This window comes from Lepidochelys olivacea (genome assembly GCF_965140295.1).
Source record: "Lepidochelys olivacea isolate rLepOli2 genome assembly, chromosome: 6".
Taxonomy (NCBI): domain Eukaryota; kingdom Metazoa; phylum Chordata; order Testudines; family Cheloniidae; genus Lepidochelys; species Lepidochelys olivacea.
In genome coordinates, this window is record NC_140416.1 from 53,346,625 (window position 1) to 53,358,625 (window position 12,001).

General features: G+C 43.9%; 1 protein-coding gene across 1 annotated transcript in view; it reads left to right on the top strand.

Moving 5' to 3' along the window:
• Nucleotides 1-1,123: 1,123 nt before the first annotated feature.
• Nucleotides 1,124-12,001, top strand: part of EXT2 (exostosin glycosyltransferase 2) — a 106,536-nt gene continuing 95,658 nt past the window's right edge. Inside the window, exons 1-3 of the mRNA XM_084631674.1 lie at nt 1,124-1,282; nt 5,669-6,232; nt 6,412-6,501. Coding sequence (XP_084487800.1) covers nt 5,697-6,232; nt 6,412-6,501 — 626 coding nt within the window. The 5' untranslated portion in view covers nt 1,124-1,282; nt 5,669-5,696. The remainder of the gene's footprint in view (nt 1,283-5,668; nt 6,233-6,411; nt 6,502-12,001) is intronic.

Here is a 12,001-nt window from a genome sequence, read left to right on the forward strand (position 1 = left end):
ACCCCTTCCCCAAGGCACCCCCTCCCCCCTGCTCACTACATTCCCTCTCCCTCGGTGACTCACTCTCCCCCAACCTCACTCACTTTCACTGGGAGTGGGTGAGGGCTCTAAATGGGGGTGTAGGCTCTGGGGTAGGGCCAGAAATGAGGGGCTCAGGGTGCGGGCTGGGGCTCTGGGCTGGGGCAAGGAATTGGGGTGCAGGAGGGGAGGTGAGGGATCCGGCTGGAGATGTGGGCTCTGGGGTTTAGGACAGAGCTCTGGGTTTGGGGGGGCTTTGGGTTGGGGTTAAGGTCGGGCAGCTCCCGGTCAGTGAGGCTAAGGCAGGCTGGCTGCCTGTCCTGGGTCACCACGCTGCACCCTGGAAGCAGCCAGCAGGTCTGGCTCCTAGGCAACTCCACAGCACACTGCTCTCACCCGACCAATGGGAGTGTGGAGTCAGTGCTTGGGGTGGGGCTAGTGTGCAACCACCTCGCCTAGGTGCTGGACCTGCTAGTAGGGACTTTCAACGGCCAAGTCCTTGGTGCTGACCAGAGCCGCCAGGGTCCCTTTTCAACTGGGTGTTCTAGTCGAAAGTCAGACACCTGGTCACCCTGCAGAGTTGCCACTTTCGGTTGGACGTATTCCTGGAGATTTAATCACATGACATAATCTTTAATTCCTGGGGACTTGGCAACCCTGTACCCCTATCATAGAATATCAGGGTTGGAAGGGACCTCAGGAGGTCATTTAGTCCAACCCCTCTGCTCAAAGCAGGACCATGCCCCAATTTTTGCCCCCAGATCGCTCAATGGCCCCCTCAAGGATTGAACTCGCATCCCTGGGTTTAGCAGCCCATTGCTCACACCACTGAGCTATCCTGCCCCTCTGATCTCCGCTGGCCCCAGCCGTGTCCCCCAACTCTTGCTCCATACAGAATTGCTGCCGGCGACGTCCAACCCCACCGCCGCCGGTTCGCGGTGCGTCGGGGCCGCCTCCCGGCCCTGGAGTAGGCGCGGGAAGGCGCAGAGCCACATGCGGCTTATCCCTGGGGCCAGCGAGGTACTCTTACTGCGCGTGCGCACCCTCTACGTCAGGTTGCAGACACAGGTGGCTGTGCCAGTAGCTGCCATGCGCGGGGAAACCGTCCCTCCCGCGCATGCGCTCTGAGCCCTGGCCCGGCGGCTGGGTAGGTAGCTCTGCGCCGGCAGCTGCTCCGAGCGCCGGCCCAGGGCCCCGGACGTGCCACTGGAGGGGGCCGCTCGGTCTGACATGAGGCCCTGAGCCTGCGCCGCTGCTGGCTGAGGTGAGGCCGGGGGGCGAGCTGGGGGCGGGGAGCCGGGCTGCTGGCTGGGGGCCGGGCCCTGGCGTTCCGGGGCGGAGGGGGCCTGCGCCTCTGCCGCCGGGAGGGACAAGGGGGTACGGGCGCGCTGGCCCAGCGGCTCAGGGAGGTAGCCAGCTCCAAGCCAGGCAGGGGGAGGCCTGTCACCGGGAGGGCGGGCGGGCGTGGGGGGGGGGGGGCGGGGAAACTGATGTGTCCAGCGGCCTGGCAGGGCAGGCGGGAGAAGACGTTCAGGGTGTGCATCGCCAGCCGGAGGCGTTCAGCCCCTTGCTCCCTTACATTTCTGACAGGTATCAGAGTACCAGCCCTGTTAGTCTGTATCCGCCAAAAGAAAAGGAGGACTTGTGGCACCTTAGAGACTAAGCTTTTGTGGGCTACAGCCCACTTCATTGGGTGCATAGAATGGAACATATAGTAAGATATACACACTCACACACATACACAGATAAGTTGGAAGTTACCATACAAACGGTGAGAGGCTAATTAATTAAGATGAGCCATTATCAGCAGGAGAAAAGAACTTTTGTGGTGATAATCAAAATGGCCCATTTAGACAGTTGACAAGAAGGTGTGAGGATACTTAACATAAGGAAATAGATTCAATATGTGTAATGACCCAGCCACTCCCAGTCTCTATTCAAACCCAAGTTAATGGCATCTAGTTTGCATATTAATTCAAGCTCAGCAGTTTCTCGTTGAATGCTCATGCTCAAATAAATTGGTTAGTCTCTAAGGTGCCACAAGTACTCCTTTTCTTTTTGCGAAGACAGACTAACACGGCTGTTACTCTGAAACCTGTCGTTGGAGTCTGTTTTTGATGCTTTTCTGTTGCAAAATTGCCACCTTTAAGTCTATTACTGAGTGGCCAGAGAGGTTGAAGTGTTCTCCTACCGGTTTTTGAATGTTATGATTCCTGATGTCAGATTTGTGTCCATTTATTCTTTTGCGTAGAGACTGTCCGGTTTAGCCAGTGTACGTGGCAGAGGGGCATTGCTGGCACGTGATGGCATATATCACATTGGTAGATGTGCAGGTGAACGAGCCCCTGATGGCGTGGCTAGTGTGATTAGGTCCTATGATGGTGTCACTTGAATAAATATGTGGACAGAGTTGGCATCGGGCTTTGTTGCAAGGATAGATTCCTGGGTTAGTGTTTTTGTTGAGTGGTGTGTGGTTGCTGGTGGGTATTTGCTTCAGGTTGGGGGGCTGTCTGTAAGTGAGGACTGGTGTGTCTCCCAAGATCTGTGAGAGTGAGGGATCATTTTTCAGGATAGGTTGTAAATCTTTGATGATGCGCTGGAGAGGTTTTAGTTGGGGGCTGAAGGTGACAGCTAGTGGCGTTCTGTTATTTTCTTTGTTGGGCCTGTCCTGTAGTAGGTGACTTTTGGGTACTCTTCTGGCTCTGTCAATCTTTTTTTTTTTTTTTTCCACTTCAGCAGGTGGGTATTGTAGTTTTAAGAATGCTTGATAGAGACCTTGTAGGTGTTTGTCTCTGTTTGAGGGATTGGAGCAAATGTGGTTGTATCTTAGAGCTTGGCTGTAGACAATGGATCGTGTGGTGTGCTGTATCTGTGACTGTGAGGAGAAACTGGGACTCGCATAAGGGGAGGATTCACTGTTCAGGTGCTGTGCTCCTCTGGAAACTTGTACTGAAGTAAGGCACTTGTCTAGCCATAATTCCTATTATTTTAAAGACTTTTTTCTTTTTTCTTATTACATGTGGGCGGACCCTAAACCACATCTCTTTTACCCTCTGTTGTTAATATGGGTTGAAACTGATTTTAAATCTTGTGTTGGGAGGTGCACGAGAAATCACTGAGGGGGGGAACCTATCACCCACTTACTTTCAATTCTCCTGTTAGTGTTTCTCAGTACTGCTGAAGTGTCATTCCGCTCCCTCAACTTTTCTTGTATGGATGCATCTCTGTGTGGAGTCTTGAAGTGTGAAATGCTTTTGTGGAGAAGTTTGATTTTAACCAAGGCTTTCTGGGCTAACCAGGCTAGTGCTAGGCCTGTTCTTTGACAACTTGAGAGTGATAAGGGGTTATAACCTAACAATTTTCTAAAATTGTAATCTGAGAATTCTCCAGAAACTCATTCCCACACTCAACTCAAGGTTCATAGTTTTTAGGAACATGGGAGGGAGATACGAAGCTGAATCAGACCAGAGGTCTGTCTAAACTAGTATCCATCTAGTAGAAACAAGTACCGCTTGCTTCAGAGGAAGATGGAAGCAACCCTGTAATGCCTAGGAAGTCTAGAGTTAGGGAAAATTCAATTAAAGGGTATGTTCATGAATGGTTATGGGATAGCCTGTTGATAGGGGAAGCTTCTTCCTAATAATTGATATTTTATCTTTGATGCCCTGAAACAGAGAGGCTAATATTTTTTCTTAATTTTTTTCAATGGTTTCTAATGTAACTGTGTTAATTCTTATTATCCTATACATGTCTAATTCCTTTTTGAATACTTTTAAGTACTTTGCCTTTATCTGGTGGCAGTGAGTTCTAGAGATTAATTATGCAGTGTGTAAAAATGAATAAATAGTTCCTTGTCTGAGACTGAGGGAAAAAGCAGTCTTTCTCAGTGACTCAAGATCCTGTCACAAATGTATTATATCTGTGATAAATCAGATGATTCCAGCAATGTATGGGGGAGTGAGGGAATAAGTTGACTAGAAGGCAGAAGAAACATAGAAGATCTTGGGCAATAATACTGACAGTAATACTGTGAAATTCCTGATCTTTTCCTGGCTACACTATGACTTCAGTCTTTTATCTGCTGAGTGTTCATCAGTAGGCTGGCAAAACTATTTAATTGAAATCAGAAAGTGAACCTAGTTTGACCTGAAGCATTAAAAGTTGACAACTTCTTAAGTGGTGTATAAAACAGCACTTACACAGCAGAGCAAGATATCACTTCAAATTGCAAACAACTTCTGTCCCAACGTTCTCTGGTAAAAACTGTTGTTTTTGACATACTCTTCTATTTCTTCATGTTTGGTGGTGGTGGTTTGTTGTTGTTTGTATAATTTCTGTTTGGCTAACATTTGCCCATTAAATTTCTCTTTTAGTTCTCAAAAATGGCCCTCTACACTTTTCCACAAAAGGAAGAATATATGATTGTCAGCCATGCTCTAGTGGAGCAAAGCACTGATAACATGTTGCAAAAATTTGCTGCTGTGAACAGTTTACAAATTGGAGCCATGATCAGTTTCCTTATTGTGAGAAGTTTTGAGTTCTAGCTATGTTGGAACCCAAAAACCAAAACACCCTATATATCTAACAAACATAGTTTGATTATGTGTCTCTCTCGAGTTGCTGTTCCTTCACCCTGAAGTTTACAAGTTGGCTTTGTTTAGTAACCAGAATTTTAAAAGCACAAAAACTAACCTACATGATCAGTCCTGGAAAATATCAGTCCCCAGCTACAGTTAATGTTTTTTATATTCATATTGTGCTTTTCATCCCAAAGTATTTCACAAGGATATACACATAGCACTACTGAAGTGCCTCTTCAGTGTTGGGAGAACACCAGCTGATGCTGCACTTGGGTGGAAGAGCACGTTTGCCAAGAACACCAGGGCAATCACCTACTCTTACAAAAAGTACTTTAGTATCTTTCTAGTCCACACAGGGTGGACAGGTGATGTTTATACAGGATTACTGTAGACTTTTTTTTTTTTTTTTACAACGCACCCTAGATTAGTGACTGCACCTTGATTGCGAGTCCTGTATGATACTCTTTATTTGCCCAAAACTGCATGTCAATGACACTTATCCATTAATCAGAGTTGAATAAGGTTAAGTTTGGCATTGGACATTCCCCTGCTCCCTCAGTTTATATACTTAATGTAGATTTAACTGCCTTTCCTCAGTCCTTGAGCACACAATACTAGAAAACGTACATTGGGAAAACTCTGGGAGATGGACTGGGTGGGACCTATATAATGACTTTTCCTATCTATCTGATTTTATTTTTTTTTAAAGCTCAGGCCCGTTTGTTATTCTGACATGATGGTTGCTAACAGTTTGGTTGAACTATTTTATAAGGATGTTGGTCTGTGGTCCCAGTATGCTTTTGTTGGTCCCAGCAAATACCTGTTTCGTGTTGGTGCTTCCAAGTGTCATCCCTGAAACAGAGGGTAGCAAGCACTTGACATTCCAATGGAAGACATGAATATCTGAAGAATGTCAGTGCAATCCTCTGAGGCAAAGGAGCCTTCCCAAAAGGGAGCTGAATATTTTTCTGCCCTGCCGTTCCTGTTCTTTGTGATACCTGTGTCTCTTCTAGCAAACTTAAAATTGTCCCTGTTCTTACCTTGTGCATTTGTCTCCCCATCCTTTAGAGACACGAGGTAGAAGTGGCTAGTTCCATTATGTGTGCGTCAGCCAAATATAACACCCGGGGTCCAGCCCTCATCCCAAGAATGAAGACCAAGCACCGCATCTACTACATCACACTTTTTTCCATTGTCCTGCTTGGCCTTATAGCCACAGGTATGTTCCAGTTCTGGCCACACTCCATTGAGTCATCCAGTGATTGGACAGTGGAGAAGCGCAGTGTCCATGATGTGCCTGTAGTCAAGCTTCCTGCTGAGAGCCCCATCCCAGAACGGGGAGACCTCAGCTGTAGGATGCACACCTGCTTTGATGTCTATCGCTGTGGCTTCAACCCCAAAAACAAGATCAAGGTCTATATCTATTCACTGAAGAAATATGTGGATGAGTATGGGATGCTGGTTAGCAACACTATCTCTCGGGAGTACAACGAGCTGCTGACTGCTATCTCTGACAGTGACTTCTACACAGATGATGTCAACCGGGCCTGCCTCTTTGTGCCGTCCATAGATGTGCTGAACCAGAACACGCTCCGCATCAAGGAAACTGCTCAAGCCTTGGCACAGTTATCCAGGTACCTACAGAAACCTTACTGTGTGAATCATAAAGTTAGAGCTGGAAAGGATAAGGTTAGTGATGGGAAAAGTTCTGCAGTGAGCCCTGGTCAGAGCTGAGATCAGAATTTGGGAGAGTCTGGCATCCATGTCTCAGGGAACAGCTCTCTAACTGGCTTTAATGATTTCTTCTCTTTAGGTGGGATCGAGGCACAAACCATCTGTTGTTCAACATGCTACCTGGGGGGCCACCTGACTACAACACAGCACTGGATGTTCCCAGAGATAGGTAGGCATCATGCTGCTTCTTTGAGTACATTGGAGGGCGGCGTATGTGGGATAAAATGTCTTTAAAGAGGAAGTGGGGCTCAGAACTCTTGGTAGTCCTAATGCAAATGCTACAATTCCTGAGTCTTACATAGGTGGAGTATGTCTTACCCTGTTTTGATAGGAGATGGACTGGCTAGCTTCTTTAAGTTGAGAGGAAAACTGTTTGCCCATGACATTCTACAATGTTGCTCATCCTTAAATTCACAGGGAGTGTGGCCCATGGTAATATTGCAGCTATCAATGCTCCGTCTTGATCTGAGCTGCTAGGCTCCTCTGATCAAGGTGAAGCATTCTGTGCTTAGACCTGTAGCCTCCACAGGTTCATCTCAGTGAAGATGAAGAATGACTGAGTGTGTTCCATTTAATTCAAATTAGGAGCCATTCTTGGGCTTCTCTCTAGCTGCCTCTGCTGGGCAAAGTTTGGCTGCTTCTGCTTTGTATTCAAAAGAAACAGTATTGCCATTCTAGCTGACTCAGCATTGAATGTGATAATTTTGACACCAGAGCTTGATTTGTTGTGTGTGTGTGAGATTTCAAAAAAAGAAAAGGAGTACTTGTGGCACCTTAGAGACTAACCAATTTATTTGAGCATAAGCTTTCGTAAGCTACAGCTCACTTCATCGGATGCTTTTCTTTTTGTGAATACAGACTAACACGGCTGTTACTCTGAAACCTGAGAGATTTCAGGAATTACACTGATCGAGTAATTTATCGCTGACTTTAATACTGTTGGTTTTCTCTATCCTTCTCTGGTTTGTGCATTTTGAAAATTACTGCCAGGAAATTAGTAGTTTTGAACTCTTATCTTAATTGTTAGTTGTAGAGTAGGTTCCTCTACAGGCATTCTGGGAAGGGGAAAAGAGGGAACAAGGATATGAAGAACATAGGTATAATAAAGAACAGACGCTTTAGGAAGAAATATGGGAAAGGGAAGAAATTTCCAACTATATTAAGCTTAAAAAAGTAAATCTTTTTGCTTCACTGACCCACATGCAGTAGGCCTTACAAAACCAATACAGCAATTAGAGAGCAAGATGGACCTCTTCTGCCACATGATCAGCAAAATTCTGGCTAAAATATGATTACAGGATCTTTACTACCGATGATAGCATGAGAGGCAGAATGTGGCTGGATTTTTAGATCTTGATTTGTTTGCAACATAGGCAACAGATTATCTTTTTATTCCAAAACAGAGTAGATTTTCTCTGCAGTGTTCAGTATACTTCTTGGAGTGACTTGACTGATCTTAAACTGTAGTTGCAGTCAGAAAAGAGAAAAACAAAATATGTTAGGTGTATTTGACACAAACTTGGCCTGAAGAGGGCAGTCAAGCATAACTCTTTTACAGTCAAAACTTGTTAAACATGTAACTTCTCTCTCTCACACTCGAGTTCTCTTAAATTCTATCATTTTGAGAGGTTTTCATTTCATTTGTATTCTGTTTAATGGAATGCTCTGTTTTGATACATAATATATAATAGCAGCGGTACCTATGAAAGGAATAGATCTGTTGAATTAATGCAATAGATTTACTATGTGCTTCACAACTTTGTTTTATTAACCTCTTTTGTATCAGGCATCCATTTGAAATTGACCTTGTGTGTCTTGGACTTCAAACACAGGAAATATATTATTTCAGTAGGTGTTTGTTTTAAGCATATGCCATACTACTGGGAGAAGTCAGGTAGCTCTGAATCCTCTGAGATCTATTAGTTACAGGGGGAACAGGATCAGACAAGAGTGAAAGAAACTGCTTTGTTGCAACAGAAAGTCATGAGTCCTATGTAACAAATCATGACTCTCCATTTTGGTAAGACTTGCCATCAGTGACACATTTGTTTGTAGTCAGAATATCTTCAGAGAGCCTAAGTGGTAGGCGTTATTACACGAGGCTTTCACTTTTGAAGACCTCAGTTCAGATCTAACAAGACCAGCTGTACAGAGTTGAAGGTCAAGAATGAAATGCATTAGTAGTCTCTGTAAGGCTCTAGGACTAGACTTCCTAGGAGTGCAGCAGGTCAACATTAAAGTATACATTGGTGCTGTCTGGGAAGCTTGCACAGAGAGTCTACTTTATTTCTTTGGCATGTACCAAATCTGGTATGTGGCCCCAAAACAGTGCATTGTAAGGTTCATGAAATATGACAAATATGTTGTGTTGATTCAGTGCTGAACATTAATCTGGGTAAAATAAGACCTTTTGCGCAGAGAAGAGTAGTGATGTCTTTTATGGTATTCCTGTAGCTGGAAAATTTTTAGCTAGGTTACCTCACTAGTTTTTTTTTTTTTTTGTTAGAGCTTTAAAACTAATATCAGAATTTCCAGAAGGCAGCTTAAAAGCTTTTGATTTCATGACCTTGAAGATGGAAACATGGGTTGTCAGTACTAAGTAATGTGTTTTAATTGGTACAGAAACTGCTTTGCTGACAGTGTTGTAGAATATGTAGTCTTCTAGCCTTAATGCCTGGAAAACAGACTCTCCTGACAATTTTTTATCAGGTAATATAGTGGTGCTATCATAGGGATGAAGAAAGTTTTCCATTAGCTGGGAGACAAGGCAATTCAGAACTTTTTCTTGGGGTAAACCTAAACCTAGTCTATAGAAGGAAACCCTACCTAACAAGTCCCCAGGTAGCCTGCCTCCTTGCTGTTAGTTCTTGAATTAAGTGTTGAATTGGGCACTCATTAGGGATGTAAAAGTTTAACTGGTAAGCATCAGTCTTATCGGTTTCGGTTAACAATTAAACTCTGCAGCTGGCTGGAGCCCAGGACTCCACTGCTGCCCCAGGGCCTGGCAGTCGGGAGGGATTCTGGCAGCAGGGGGCTGTGTAAAACATGGGGGTGCTATAGCAGCTCCCGCACTCCTAGTTCCCTGGTTAAACGTTTAACCGATAAATTCTTAATCGGTTACACAGTGACTTTTTTTAACTGCTGTTTACATCCCAGCACTGATGTTTAGGAGGGTGGGTTTACAAGACTGGGGAGAGAACTGGTGATGCTCCAGGGTAAGTATGGGACATGAACAAGAAAACTTACAGCAGATGGGAATGCAGACCGCTTTTTTCACTTCAAAAAGTACAAAAACTATCAGTGACTGGGAAGAGGTTAGGGTGGGGTGGAAGGGGGGTGGAAGGGAGGAAAAAGGAACTGAGAACATGTTCACTCATCTTTAGTTCAATGCAAGTTAAAGACTACTTGTCTTTAGTACTCTAGAGGTTAATATCTTGATTCTCTTACTGCACTGCATGATGAAAATCTGAGTGGAGTTATTTAACTGGTATTGGTTCCTGTGGGTTTATTTTGGTAAAAGTTTGTGTGATGCACACCTGCTTTCTCAAGGCTGATGAGGTGCCGTCATGTCATGCACCGGATCCAATTAAAACAATCTGGTTGCAGTTTTCTCATTAAGGGATAAAAATAACCTGGGTGTAAAAACGCGAGAGGAGCAAGACATGAGCCAAATCCAATTTTTCATTCCTTGCCTTGCAATTGGATTAATGTGAATGAGACCAGGAACATGAAATTTGAAGGGTGAGAAATAGTCACAGCAACATTCGACACACAATGACTAAAGGTCAGGCATTGCAATCCAAAATAAACACTGGCTTTGGAACCTGAATTCTCACTCAGCACCTTTTTAATTTTTCATCCTGTGCTCAAATAACCTCTTTCTCTGTAATGTCTAATTAGCCAGTGCTGGTATGTTTGGGTTTGATTACCTATACAGAACTGCAAGTTCAAAATCTCTTGTATTTCTATAGCGCCTTTCATCTTGAACTCAGAACTCTCAAAGCACTTCACAAACTAAATATATTTTGCTTTCATCACCACTGCAGTGCAGCGATATCTGGAGTAAAGGGTGGTAGCTTTTTTAATAGCACAGAACAACTCCACGCTACTGTTTAGGACGGCAGTGAAGCATCCTTTTGAAACTTCAAGGTTATTAAAGCATTAAAGTTATTAAAGTTATTAAAGGATGTTGCCTCTGGCCAGGAGGGATTTTATAGCACTGTGCACAGAAAGGTGGTTACCCTTCCCTTTATATATGACAAGAGCCACCTCATGAATCATCAGTATTGCTTCCTGTTGCACCCTGGCATTTTTTGGATGTCTCCCATTCAAGTACTGACAAGACATATCCCTGCTTAGCTAGTGAACTATGACAATACCCCAGCTTGAGGTAATATGGCTACCATCCATAATCATCTTAATCGTTCCAGACAATGAATGCTGCTCCTCAGGATTCTTTCAGTACTGCCTAGTACAGTGGTATGTCATGTTCTGCTCCTTTTCTCCAGAAAATGGGTGGAACTGGAATTGGAAAAATACATATTTTTCCACAATGTAAATTACTTTGTACGGTAATTTGAGCAGAACCAGTATCCCTACGACAATTTCAAGCGTTCTGTAGTGAATGACTGGATGTAATGAACCGTTCAGGAAGGCTGACTGAAAGAAGTTGAATCCAGGATTTTCTGAATTAGGGCAATGCATTCATTGTGTCACTCGGCCACTGGGGGTGAAGTGGGGACTGAAAGGTGGTCTTTTTCTACTAGCATATTTCAAAGAAGCTGAGTCAGGAATAGCAAATGTGTAATACAGTAGAGTTCAAATTTCTGCTGGAAATATGAAAGATTCATTATTTTTTCTCCTACATGTTCTTTTCCAGTCCTTAAAGCTCTTGACTTCTGTCTGGCAAGGTTGCCCTATACAGGAAAAGCCACAGATGGACTATCTGCATGACAGTCAAGGCATTCCCATTGGGAGGATACATTGTATCTTCATATAGGTAGAGCCCTACACGGATACAAAATTTGTATCTGTATGTGATCCGCAGATATCCACAGGGCTCTAGATATAAAATTTGTATCTGCATCCATCTGCAAACATGGTCTGTGGATATCCATGGCTATAAAGCAGATATCTGCAGACTTTCAGGGCTCTAAATGTAGGGAAGTTTCCTAACCTATTTTTAAAAATCTTCAATGATGGGGATTCTACAGAAACTTGTCAGGAATGATCTAGGCATACTTGATCCTCTCTCAACACGGGGCTGGACTAGATGACCTCTCGAGATCCTTTCCAGCCATACATTTCTATTGTTCTATGATAACCATCTTTTTTTACTCTTCTGTTTCTCAGTAGACAGTACTACAAGCTTCATCTGCTCTGAGGTTTGTTTCAGAGCATATGGCTTATCTTCTGTCATTGTGTTTGCCATTTATATCATTTTCCTTAAGGTAAAATCTAAGTAAACTTACTATTTTATGTGGTGTATTCTGAAATACAATAGTTAACAATTCTATAGAGCCTTCGGTCCTGAAGAATCTTTGTGTTTTAAGAAATACAAAATCACTACACCTATATCTGAAACTCAGGTTGCCTCTAATGGTTCAGAGCAACATCAGACAAAAAGTAAGGCAGGAACTGAGGAGTTTGGTGTTGAGCTAAACTGATAG